Source organism: Eucalyptus grandis, chromosome 7 (genome assembly GCF_016545825.1).
Source record: "Eucalyptus grandis isolate ANBG69807.140 chromosome 7, ASM1654582v1, whole genome shotgun sequence".
NCBI lineage: Eukaryota > Viridiplantae > Streptophyta > Magnoliopsida > Myrtales > Myrtaceae > Eucalyptus > Eucalyptus grandis.
In genome coordinates this window covers 21,708,393-21,722,507 of record NC_052618.1, presented here as the reverse complement: position 1 = coordinate 21,722,507, position 14,115 = coordinate 21,708,393, and the positions used below count along the sequence as shown (strand labels likewise).

At 40.6% G+C, this 14,115-nt stretch overlaps 1 protein-coding gene across 1 annotated transcript; it reads right to left on the bottom strand.

The window, feature by feature from the left end:
* Window positions 1–3,568: 3,568 nt before the first annotated feature.
* LOC104453001 (peptide methionine sulfoxide reductase B5) lies at window positions 3,569–6,810 on the bottom strand. The gene is given in 5 exon segments (XM_039317109.1): window positions 3,569–3,874; window positions 4,050–4,213; window positions 4,216–4,244; window positions 6,150–6,471; window positions 6,637–6,810. Coding segments are annotated over 4 exon segments (666 nt in total). The 5' UTR covers window positions 6,458–6,471; window positions 6,637–6,810; the 3' UTR covers window positions 3,569–3,709.
* Between the last annotated feature and the right edge of the window lie 7,305 nt (window positions 6,811–14,115).

Below are 14,115 nucleotides of genomic sequence, written 5' to 3'. Positions count from 1 at the left end.
TTTAAAAATGCCAAATCAGCCAGACAATATTGATGCCATTGTCACGTTCATCGTTCCAGTTCTAATTAACTTCATTGTCCTGAAATATCAAGGGACACGGGATTCTCCATTTGATACCCATCCCTTCACTATCTTTCTCATCATTTTCACGCTTCTTCTTTATTCATTTTTGTCCCTTCCACTTATTGCTCGTTTGCCTATCTTTAGTACCGCTCATGGTGCTTGCATCTTTTTTCTCAGGGTCCTTTCCTCTCTCTCCATAGCTTTCCTCACGTTGTTGTTGTTCCGAGGACTCTCCTTTTTTCTCCTCTTTTTGCCGTTGCTGATAATGCTCTTTCCAGCTTACTTATGGGTCTCATTCAAAAGCTCAAGCAAAAGATGATAGTAGTCGCATTTCGTATGTTCGGCCGCCGAGGAACTCTTTTGCCATATTGATTCATACTATTAGTCGGTCTTTAACTAGTCAATGTTTTTAGCCAAAAGAAAAAAAAAAAAAACTAGTCGCTATTTAACTAGTCATGTCAATTAAATATTTAGCAGGTGCATAATTTCTTATATCCAATTACATACTATCATTGGATTTAAGTAGTTCTTAAAAGGCTTGAGTGAAGAAGAAATGAGCAGAAGATGATGTCTTTGCCAACCTCCACGTCCACCCATCCTTGCGTTCCGGCAGCTGAGCGGCAAATTTGAAAATGACGAGCAGCGAGCTCGCGGCCAAAACTCCAGATCTTGAAGTTCGTCGACCTCCACATGGATGCAGATTAAAAGAAGACATAATATAGGGATTTCTTTGTATTTATAATTTTCCTTTTGCATCCATTTGGTTAAGGGAAGTTATGATAAAGAATTCTATATCTAAAATTTTGGCTTGGGATGCGTTTGAGAGTAGCATTTACAAGGACTTTGAACGCCAGTCCAGTGCACTCTTCTTTTTTTGTCGAAATTATCCTCACGAACTTTTTGTTTTCTCGTTATTTGCCCTTGTTATGAGACACTGTTCATCTTCTCCGTCGAGAATAGCCGGTTTAGTTCTAACTGACTGCGAGGGGCCGGCGACGGCTAGAGGGACGCCGGCGTGGTCGCGACAACCTAGGCGATCGTCGTCGGAGAGTGGAGCGACCTCCGCGAGTCGCGGCGTTGCACGTCCCCTCATGAGTCGCCGCGCGACCATGGCGAGGGGCCGCCCCGGCGATCCCCGGCGGCTCAGATCTGGGTCGCCGCGACCCAGATCTGAGTCGCCGCGACCAGATCCTCGCCGATCTGGGTCGCGCGACCCGGCGAGCCGCGGCGGCCCAGATCTGGGTCATCGCAATCCACGACCCAGATTTGGGACAACGACGACGGCGAGGGAGGCAGGCGGTGAAGAATCGGTGACGCGGAGGGCGAGGGAGCAGAGGGCGTCCTCGCGGGCGGCAGAGATGACGGCGAGGAGGCGTCGGTGACGCGGGGGCCAGAGGGACATGTCGACGGCGACGGGATTGGGGCAGGGAGCGAGGGCGGAGGGCGGAGGAACTTGCAATGGTGGGATTCGTCGGCGTGGAAAGAGCAGCAGAAGGACTTGCGGTTGAGAAGAAGATGATGAAGATGAAGAAGATGAGAAGATGTTGTGCAGCGACCGCATCAGATCTTACAACCTGATACCTATTTTTTCTTTCTTTCGAAAGGTTTAAAAAAAAAAAAAATTATTCTTTCATTTAATTTTATAATTTTTTTTTCCAAATTCTTTACAAATAGGTTCAAAAAAATGAACGATGTTTTTTGGGAGAACCAAAAGGAAGTTCAGTTTCCAATCTCCAAACTGTTAAAAAATAAAAATCATTTTTTTTGTTCTTTATTTCTCAATGGATTTTGGGGTGGCACTTTAGATCCATGCCAAGGTTTAAGGCAAAAAGGAAATAAGATCTTTTGTCAACCAATTTTTTGAAAATTCGATTTATGATAATTGAACACCATTATAGTATTCTAATCTTTTAAGTCATTAGACCACTCAACAAATCAAAACAATAACATACTGGCTAAAAATTGCGGACGATAGATTTCGAGCGCTACCAATGGCCGCCTATCCTTCAACAGCCAACATCTTTTCTTTTTTTTTAATCACAAAAGTCCTTTAGAAATATAAATTTCTCCAAATACTATTTTGCTCAAAGGTAAATTCCTAGTGGACTTACAAAATATAATTTACTAAACACACTTTACTTTTTAAAAAACTCGTTTAAGTTAAAATCCTTTGCATTTTTCCAAAGGCTTTTCTCAAAAGTCCAACCAAACGTACTTGTAATCAAGACATCATTGGAATTTGATATTGAATATATTGTCGATTTTTTAATATGATTCAATTTTGTTTTACTTCTTTATCCATAGGATTTTACAATCATTATAGATGATATTATTTTGCATTTAATTATCAGGCCTACTTTTCGAGTTTTTTAGGTTACGACTTTTTTGCTTATATTCATATATAATGTAATGGAACTTGCCCCTTGAATATATATTTAGATAAAATTGAGAGTTTTTCTTTACTTTGCGGTTTGTGCATGATTAAGATTTCACTCCGGCACATTTCTATTCCTATCACCTTCCACCAGTCAAGTGGTATCAAAGATCATCGAAGAGCAAAGTCATGTCTGGTTTAACATCGAGCAGCCTTTTTCAACATGCCACGTTAGAACAACATGGCGAGAAACATCTGCGAGATGGATAGCAACAAAAAGATTTTGACTTTTAGAGTGCGTTTGTTTGTGTTTATTCAAAAATTATTTCGAAACAATTTTGGCCCAGGAACGCGTTTTGGTAAACTTGTTCGAAAATTAAAAAAAAAAAAAACAAAAACACGTTTGGTAATTTTGTGTTCTTTTTTTTATTTCTTTTAACTTTTAATATTTTTATTTTCTTTTTCTTTATTTTCTTTTTCCTTCTTTTGGCGCCTCGACCATGGCCTACGACCCGGTCGACGAGGGCGGCGGCCTCGCCCCGGCCACCAAGTGAGGCTCGCCGGGCCTCGGCGGGCCGAGCCTCGCCGTGGTTAGGCAAGGCTCGGTCTCGACTTGGCTGGGCGAGCTCAGCCTCGCCGGATCTGGGCGAGCTCGGGCTCGCCCAACCAGTGAGGCTCGACCGGTGCGGGGCGCGGGGTGAGGTTGGGCAAGCTCGGACTCGCCTAGATCCGGTGAGGCCGAGCTCGCCCCCAAGTTGGGACCGAGCCTCGCTAGGGACCAATGATGCTCGGCCTCGCCGGGGCTCGCGACACTCCAGCAAGGTTGCCGGCCCTTGATGGCCAATCGTCGCCATGGTCGAGGCCAGCGACCTCAAAAGAAAAAGAAGAAAATAAGAAGAAAAAAAAAAGGAGAAAGAAAATTTGTTCTTAAAAATTATTCCAGAAACAATAAACATGTTTTTCTTGTTTTTGTTTCTATTCCAAATGTGTTCCTGGGAACAAAAAAAATAGATTTGGAATAAAAACGCAAACAAACGCGTTTCTGTTCTTTTTTTTGTTCTCCAGAACAAAAAAGCAGAAATTTTGTTTATAAACAAACAGGCCCTTATTTACTCAAGAGACAGCAGCAAATATCCAAGTTCAATCCAGATTGGGAAGATTTATGGGAAGCTTATTGTACATAGTGCAGAAATTGGAAGCAAACAATCTCAGATAACAGCAGCAGTTGAAGGTCGCGTCTGGTGATCGACCGACCAGTCTAGTTGCAGAAGTTTACTGGGAAGGATAAGAGTTGGCAAGAACGAACTTGAGTGAAATACTATTGACACAATGCCGGTCATCAGTCGGTGTGGGGAACCCTTCGCCCTTGAACACGTGACCCAGATGGCCGCCACATGCAGTGCAAGTGATTTCCGTCCTCATCCCATCTGGATCCGACTGAGATCACAAAGCAAGGCAAGCCCATCAATGATTTGAAGCAGAACACCCCCGATTCATTTTGCATTTCTCGTCATTTTCACAGTTTAGAAAGCTCGACAAACACAAAGTGGAAGATGTCATCTAGAGCAAGCCGTAATAGAAATCGACTTCAATCAGAACCGTCTTTAGTTACCTGTGACCACACGTTTAATTGATACAAAGAGAGATTCACAGTGCAGGTTATAGCTCCCGGGAGGCCCTCGTAGAAAGCAGGCCAGCCGCAGCTAGAGTTAAATTTAGTTGTAGAACGGTAAAGAGGAGTCCCGCATGCTGCACAATTGTACAACCCCTCTTCAAAAACTTGTCGTATTCACCCGTGCCAGGATATCTACATGTTAGAGAAACAGCAACAAGATGAGACAGATCAAGATGACACTTTTTTGTTCGAAAATAATACACGCATATATATGTCCGAGGATTTATCACCAATGATACCCAATATCAAACCAGAGGAAAGAGTTGCTTCTTGTACATAAACATAGTAGAGGAGGCATCAAAAAGTATTCAATTATGCTCCTTTGTTCTCCATTGCTTTGATACTTGAATTAGAAAAAGGATGAGATTGCATTTAAAAAGAATATACACGAGTCTTCAACTACTTGCATCAGGCTCGGCAACATTTAAGTACTCTCAGATCACTTCCGAGCCATTAAGGATAGTTGAAGAGGATTGTTCGTGTGTATAACAACCCAACAAGTAAATACTGTACATAACCACAGGAATAGAATTCTTTCCTAAAGCATGATATGAGGCGATCGTCCACCTATTTTAACAGCTTTCTTTACTCGTGGGTGTATACCTATGTCGTGGCCCACACTAACATAACTAACAGAATGTATCTTGTTACACAGCATTTCGAAAAAATCAACCATTGTGCTCCCAATGTCATTTGATTTATCTATATCATGCGTTTTCTTTCTTGTTTTCTAGTCGAATATTTGCCCAAGCAACACATAGTACCAAAAATTAGTCCATCACGTGCATGAGGTCCATCGAATTGATTGATTACTAAAGCAGGAAAGCCCCAAAAAGAGGGCTGATAAGAGCTTAAGATATCGTGATCAGCCTTAGCAGGTAATCCATGGTAACAGTACGATCATGAGAACGACAAATGAATCATTTTCTAAAATGCCACAGCAGTAACAAGAGGATAGTATTCTTAGTTCTGAGATTCTCTTAAAAACAGGATAGAAACTTAGCCCTTTAATCCCGCCTATATCCTGCACGTGTATAATGTATTGAGCCTAAAAGCCAGCAGTTGAGGAGCTTGACTACTGGCTCTGCATTGCTTTCATAATTTAACAGATTAAGAGACCCTTTGAACAATCAAAGTGAAATGAGTACAAACAAGATACAGAGTGTAAAAAAAGAGCATTACAAGGACGATGCAAAAGCTTTAGATGAGTCAAAATGGAGATCACACTCCCTCACAACAGATAGAAGTTGTTTCAAGAACCAAGAATTATTTTTTTTTTAAAAAGAAGCTCTCCAAGCACAAAGCTTCGCACCAACTGCACGTGATAACCCTACGATCCACACTTTAGGATGATTTCGACACCTTTTCACCTTTGTTTTGATGAAAAGTGAGAAGTATAAGACTTCATAAGTAACCAAGATGTCAGCACTCATGCGGTAACAAATCCTTAGCACCCAACATGAACCTAAAAGGGCCGATATTTCCGAATAAAAACAAAGCCTTCCAGACACAGGACAGTGCCAGCGAACTAAAGTAATAGCTAAAACAACACATTCCCACAAAAACCCAGATAAAAATGACCCTCCCCACACCTCGAAAAACACAGAGAACATCCTAACCCGCATTTCCTCAGTGGTTTCTCCTATTAAAACGTAATTCACAAAGAATCCACCTCCAACACACCGCTTGACGCACTAGAAATGTGTTGTACCGTGCTGAATCAAAACTCATCAAAACTCAAAGCCCAATTCTAATTCAACCTATCACATACGTCACATAAATAGACAGCCCAAGAAAGCCTCATTGGACAGAATGTCTCAAACCTCGGTGCACCCGAGCTTCAAGGAGACAGCATGGTAATCACGTCTAAACCAAACCAACCGGATTCAACAAACCCCAACCCAGTACAGAAAGCCAAGCATCAAGAAGAGCAGGAACCCAAAATCAAGAACGACAAACCCACAATCAAGATAAGCTAGCAGTAAAACAGAGACCCCAAAAAAAAAAAAATCAAGGGAATTCAAAGGAATTACTAACTCCGTCCCCTTCTGCCTCAGGATACGGAACTGCTCGGGCGACAGGACCGCTTGCCACTCCTCCGACTTCTGGACCGACCCGGGCGCGGCCGTGGCCACCACCCCGCCGCGGAAGCTCCTCCTCGAACGGCCCGGCGAGCCGAAACCACCACACGGAGCAGCGGCGGAGACGGGACGAGACGGCGGAGGCGGCGGCCTTATCGGGCGGAACGCGAGGTGGGTCTTGAGGCGAAAAGAGAGCGGAGCGGCGAGGAGAGTGAAGGGGCTGGTGGCAGCACTCAGCATTCGAATAATCATACGAATAACCATCTTTCCAAAACACTCTGAGCCATTTCACACGACAGCCCCTCAGACGCCATTCAATCCAAAGGCGGTCACTCGGCACAAATTATCAAAAACTCCGAAACAAAATGCTCAAAACATGGACGAAAGAGCCAAGCGCGCATAGACAGACGAACCCAGAACAAGAAACCGAAGAGGGTACGTACTCTCGGGAAGTGGCACAGGTTGAGCGACTCCCACATGGCGGCACGACCGGCTCTAGGAGGAGCTCAATCGCATGCGGGATTTCCGCTCCAAGAACCAATCTCGACGCTTTTTGGGTCGCCGTCGTCCTTTGTAATGCTTTGAAGGTGGCGAAGGTGAGGCTGTGACGAGGCCGCGCAGCAGAATTTAGAGATTGCGAGAGAGAGAGAGACTGTGGAGGAGATGCTACCGCTCGCCCGTGGGAGGAGGAGATTCTTGGATTCTTGCTCCTCGTCAGGATTTCACTCCCGGCGGGCTGACGTGGACGCCACGTGGATTATTACTTGTGATAATGACACGGGAAAAATTGTCCAAAAAGTGTTAAGTATATTAAACTTTTGTTAATCATAAACCTTTCAATTTTATCAAAGAAATCATAAATTTTTTACTTTTTGCCTTCATTCAATCAATTTATACTGGAATTTGCTGACGTGCTAGGTGGATAAAATTTATTAATTTTTTTAATTTTTTCAAATTTTTAATTTTTTTATGTTTTTAATTTCTTTTTCTTGTTTTTTTTTAATTTCTTTCCCTTTTTTTCTCTGGCTAGTCGCATAGCCCTGACAATCGACCAAAGGCCACAACTTCGCTAGTCACAAGCGAGCCGAGGCTCGCGAGGCCGACCCTTGTCCGTCGTGGCCTTTGGGCAACCAACCAAAGGATAAAAAGGGAAAAAAACAGAAAAGAAATTAAAAATAAAAAAATAATTATAAAAAGATTATAAATTATAAATATTATCCACGTAACACCTAACATTGTACCATATAAAACAATCATTGTCCACGTCAAATAATTCCAATTAAAATTGGCAGATGATGGACTCAATTGAAAAATTGAAATGTGTGTCAATAAGTTTAAGATTTTTGGATAATTTTCTAATGACATGATCACTGAAATTATAGAAATGCGCTTGTGTTGATTTGAACCGTTAAATTATAGTAACGTGATGCAGCCATTACTGGATCAATTTTCAATTCAAAAAATTGGGCAATTGGGCGAATGGGCTTTCAGTTTTGTACGTTGGCAACTTAATTGATGAGAAAAATAAATTCAATAAATAGAAAATTATTGATTTTCGATAAATAGATAATTACTTTTTTTATTTTGATAAGTTATATGCCGGATTAGAAAGTTTACTTATTATGACCAGTGATGAATTTGAAGAAAATTTTTTATACGAGAAATTAATAATCACGCATGCAAAACTCCTAAGTTGGCAATTACTTTTTTTTTCATGGAAAATTATCACTGACCCCGAAAATAAAATAATTAGTAATTAACAGTAGCAAAAAGATTGAAAAGCACTTAGTAATAACTAAGCATACTGAAAATTATTTATTTGTATCCAATTTATTTTTACGTCATAAAAATAAATTATTGACGCATCCATTGCTCGATAAGCAACATGTGAGGTTGAAATCAATTCTATACTATAAATAAATCCTTCCTCATGTCAACAATTCAATAATGTGGGTAGAAGTTGCTTTTACATTAACAATGGGCCTAATAAAAATCACAAAGGTTAACTTTATTATTAAATTAAGTCTACTCTCATTTATGAAAGTTCATACCATATCATGTTTACACTGAATGCTAGGTAGTGAAAGCTTGGTGATTCCAAGCAACGTTTGCTCTTCTTTTCAAAGGATCCATAAACCTATTTATTGTAATACCATAAGATTTACTATCAACCTCATCATATCGTGAGTTATAAACAAATGAAACTCTTTGTTGTCATTTCTAACTATCCATCTTTGACTAATTATTATGATAAATTTTCTTAGGCCATTTAAAGATATCTTGATCAATCAAATCATTACAAAAGTCCAGCTTTATCCAAACATGAAATGTTAAGTCTCTTTACAATTAAATAAAAGAAATTGGGAACAAAAATTTTATGTTCATACCAAATGCATTTTTTCTTACTCTATTTTAGAATTAGAAATTTTGTTTAATTACCAAACGCATTTTTCGCTGCTCAAAACTCGTCTAGAGAATAAAAATAGAACAAAACTATTTATAAATTGAAATTTTTTTGGAACAAAGATGTTAGCAAACGCACCTCTAATTTGGGATCTAATATGGGCAACAGATCAATGCTAGGAAATTTGAAAAAGTCTGGTTTAAATGGAAAGATTGGAGTTAGACAACTTGGGTTGAAAGATACCAAGGTTTAGATTGAAGTCCATAATTACCAAGGTTGACTTCTTTTGGCTTTGTAAGCACAATATATTCTTCCAATCTCGATTAGAAGAAAATGGGTCATTTTTTAAAAGTATTTTTAAAATTATTGATTTTTCACTAAACAAATAGAACAGTGCTTGACTATCTGGATTCGTTAAGTAAATAAGCATAGTGCATCTCAATAGAAAGAAAAAGAAAAAAAAAAAAAGAAAAAGAAATCGGTGTAGTGCTTAGGATGATTGCACTATTCTATGTGTGTCAGGACTGCAAACCATCGGATGTAAAAACACTTTTTTACACTTTTTCTATCTACCACTATCTGCTGCCTCTCCATACTTTTTTTTTTACACTTTTGTCACTTTTTTATACTTTCTCTATCTATCACTATATGCCTCCCCATACTTTTTACACTTTTGTCACTTTTTCATACTTTTTCTATCTATCACTATCTGCTGCCTCTCCCGTATAGACTATCTGATTGAAAATCGGACAGTCAAATCCGGATTCGGAACAGAGACTTTCTTGTCCCATGATGGCGCTTAGATCACCAACGAGATTGAAACATCAGGAGGCTCAACATTTATAAACCCCCTCCATCCTTCTGGCACTCCTCACAACCGAACATCATTCGATACACTTCCCCAGTCTTTTGCACATTCGCCTTGCTCTTGCAGCTTTGTCTCTCTTCCTTTGTTTCTCCCTCATTTATCCCCGCATCCAAAAATGCCAAATTTCTTACCGAATCAGTGAGACAATATCGATGCCATTGTCACATTTATTGTTCCAGTTCTAGTTAACTTCGTTGTCCTAAAATATCAGGGGACACGGGATTCACCATTTGATACCCACCCCTTTACTATCTTTCTCATCATTTTCACGCTTCTTCTTTATTGCTTTTTGTCCCTTCCACTTATTTTTCTTCTGCCGGTCTTTAGTACCGCTCGTGGTGCCCGCATCTTTTTCTTTCTCAAGGTCTTTTCCTTTCTCTCCGTAGCTTTCCTCACATTGCTGTTGTTCCGAGGACTCTCCTTTTTTCTCCTCTTTTTGCCATTGTTGATACTGCTCTTTCCAGCTTACTTATGGGGTCTCGTTCAAAAGCTCAAGCAGAAGATGTTAGTAGTTGCAGGCCAGATGTTCGGCCGCCGAGGAGCTCTTTTGCCATATTGATTCGTGGTACTAGTCGGTGTTTGACTAGTCAATATTTTTAGCCAAAAAAAAAAACTACTCGCTATTTAACAATTTCTTATGTCCTATTACATATTGACAGTGAATTTGAGCAATCCTTAAAAGGTTTGAGTGAAGATGAATTTGAGCAGTTCTCAAAAGGTTTGAGTGAAAAAGAAATGAGCGGGAGATGTCTTGGCCGACCTCCGCGTCCACCCACTCTCTTGTTCCTATGGCTGAGCAACAGATTTGGAAACGCCGAGCAGCAAGTTTGCGGCCAAGACTCAGATCTCGAAGTTTGTCGACCTCCGTGTGGGTGCAGATTAAAAAAACATAACTTAGGGATTTCTTTGTATTTATGATTTTGCCTTTGCATCCATTTGGTTAAGGGAAGTTGGTTATTATGATAAAGAATTCTATATTTAAAATTTTGGAAGTTATGATAAAGAATTGTATATCTAAAATTTGGACATCTAAAATTCTTTGGGTCAAATAATATTAGGTGTTTAGCAAAAGTTTTGCAAATCCTATTAGAGGAGAAAGCTGAAAGCCCAGGGCCCACTCCTTTTTTTTTCCCGAAATTATCCTCACGAACTTTTTATTTTTCCGTTTTTTACCCTTGTTATGAGACACTGTTCATCTTCTCCCTTGAGGGTGGCCGGCTTAGTTCCACCTGACTGCGAGGGGCCGGCGTCGGCTAGAGGGACGTCGGCGTGGTCGCGACAACCTAGGCGATCGTCGTCGGAGAGTCGGGCGACCTCCGCGAGTCGCGGCGCGACCATGGCGAGGGGCCGCCCCGGCGAGTCACGGCGGCCCAGATCTGGGTCGCCGCGACCCAGATCCTCAGTCGCCGCGACCAGATCCTCAACGATCTGGGTTGCGCCACCCCCGGCGAGCCGCGGCTGCCCAGATTTGGGACAACGAAGACGGCGAGGGAGGCGGGCGGTGAAGTATCGGTGAGGCGGAGGGCGAGGGAGCAGAGGGCGTCCTCGCGGGCGGCAGCGATGACGGCGAGGAGGCGTCGGTGACGCGGGGGCAGAGGGACATGTCGAGGGTGACGGCATTGGGGCAGGGAGTGAGGGCGGTGGGGAGGTGCTCGGTGCGGAGGGGGCGGAGGAACTTGCAATGGTGGGACTCGTCGGCGTGGAAACAGCAGCAGATGAAGGAGGACTTGCGGTTGAGAAGAAGATAAGAGGAGATGATGGTGGCTAAGATGAAGAAGAGATAGAGGAGAAGATGTTGCACGAGATCTGGCAACCTCATACGTATTTTTTTCTTTCTTGTGAAAGGTTTAAAAAAATTATTCTTTCTTTTAAAACCTGTATAACTAAAAAAGAATTCTTTTGTAATTTTATAATTTTTTTCTGAGTTCTTTAAAAATGAGTTCAAAAAAACTGAACGTTGATTTCAGGAGAAGCAAGAGGAAGTTCACTTTCCATTCTCAATTCATTAAAAAACAAAAACCATAGATTTGTGCCAAGGTTTAAAGCAAAAGGAAATGTGCTAAGGTTTAAGGCAAAAAGGAAATAGGATCTTTATCTTCGAATACCATTTGTCAACCAATTTTTTTGAAATTCGGTTTCTGATAATTGAACACCAATAGGTGCATTTAACATGCATTTCTCTATTCCAATCTTTTAAGTCCCTTGACTACTTAGGAAATTGAAATAATAACATATGGGCTAAAAATCGCTGGCAATAGATTTCGAGCGCCACCAATGGCTGCCCATCCTTCAGCAACCGACAATTTTTTTTTTTTTTTAATCACAAAAGTCCTTTAGAAATAAAATTTTCTCCAAATACTATTTTGCCCAAAAATACTTCCCAATGGACTTACAAAGTATAATTTACTAAACGCACTTTGCATTTTAAAAAACTTTTTAACTTAAAATTATTTGCATTTTCCCAAAGGCTTTCCTTAAAAAAATCCAACCAAATGCACCCGTAATCAAGACATCATCGGAATTTGATATTGGATATATTGTTGATTTTTTTTTTACGCCTTTTTAGTTTTGGATACGATTCAATTTTGTTTTACTTCTTTATCCATAGGATTTTATATATTGTTTAGTATTATGGATGATATTATTTTGCATTTAATTATTTTGCCTACTTTTCAAGTTTTCTAGGTTATGACTTTTTACTTATATTCATTTACTTATATTCATGCATGATGTAAAGGAACTTGCACCTTGAATATATATAGATAAAAGTGAGAGTTTTTCTTTACTTTGCCCTTCGTGCTGATTAAAATTTCACCTCGCGGCACATTTCAATTCCTATTACCTTCCACCAGTCAGGTGGCATCAAAGCCAACAAAGATCACCGTAGAGCAAAGTCACGTCTGGTTTAACATTAAGCAGCCTTTTTCAACATGCCACATTAGAACAGCTTGACAAGAAACATCTGCGAGATGGATAACAAAAAAAAAAAGATTCCGATTTTTATTTACTCGAGAGACGGCAATAAATATCTGAGTTCAATCCAGATCGGAAAGATTTATGAGAAGAGCTTATTGTACATAGCGGAAATCAGAAGCAAACAATCTCAGATAACAGCAGCAGTTGAAGGCTGCATCCGGTGACGACCGACCAGTCTAGCTGCAGAAGTTCACTGGGAAGGATAAGAGTTGGAAAGAACAAACTTGAGTGAAATACTATTGACGCAATGCCGCTCATCAGTTGGTGTCGGGAACCCTTCGCCCTTGAACACGTGACCCAGATGGCCGCCACATGCAGTGCAAATGATTTCCGTCCTCATCCCATCTCAATCCCCTGAGATCAAAAGCAAGGCAAGCCCATCAATGATTTGAAGCAGAACACACCCGATTCATTTTGCATTTCTCGTCATTTTCACAGTTTAGAAAGCTCAACAAACACAAAGTGGAAGATGTCATCTATAGCAAGCCGTAATAGAAATCGACTTCAATCAGAACTGTCTTAGTTACCTATGACCACACGTTTAATTGATAAAGAGAGATACTCACAGTGCTGGTTATAGCTCGGGAGCCCTCATAGAAAGCAGGCCAGCCACAGCCAGAGTTAAATTTAGTTGTAGACTGGTAAAGAGGAGTCCCGCATCCTACACAATTGTACACCCCTCTTCAAAATACTTGTCGTATTCACCCGTGCCTGGATATCTACATGTTAGAGAAACAGCAACACATGAGACAGATCAAGATGACACTTTTTGTTCAAAGATAAATACACAAATATATATGTCCGAGGATTTATCGCAACTGATACCCAACATCAAACCAGAGAAAAGAGTTGCTTCTTGTTCAGAAACATAGTAGAAGAGGCATCGAAAAGCATTCAGTTATGCTCCTTTGTTCTCCATTGGTTTGATACTTGAATTAGAAAAAAGGATGAGATTGCAGTCAAAAAGAATATACATGAGTCTTCAACTACTTGCATCAGGCTCGGCAACATTTAAGTCCTCTCAGATCACTTCCGAGCCATTAAGGATAGTTGAAGAGGATTGTTCGTGTGTATAACACCTCAACAAGTAAATACTATACATAACCACGGGAATAGGATTCTTTCCCTAAAGCATGATATGAGGCGGTCATCCACCTATTTTAACAGTTTTCTTTACTAGTGGCTGTATGCCTATGTCACAGAACATACTAACATAACTAATCAGAATGTATCTTCTTACACAGCATTTCGAAAAAATCAACCATTGTGCTCCCAATGTCATTTGATTTATCTATATCATGCGTTTTCTTTCTTGTTTTCTAGTCAAATATTTGCCCAAGCAACACAATGTACCAAAACTGTAGTGCATCACGTGCATGAGGTCCATCGATTGATTGATTACTAAAGCAGGAAAGCCCCAAAAAGAGGGTTGATAAGAGCTTAAGATATCGTGATCAGCCTTAGCAGGTAATCCATGGTAACAGCACGATCATGAGAACGACAAATGAATCATTTTGCAAAATGCTGCAGCAGTAACAAGAGGATATTATTCTTAGTTCTGAGATTCTCTTAAAAACAGGATAGGAACTTAGCCCTTTGATCCCTCCTATATCCTGCACATGTGTATAATGTATTGAGCCTAAAAGCTAGCAGTTAAGGAGCTTGACTACTGGC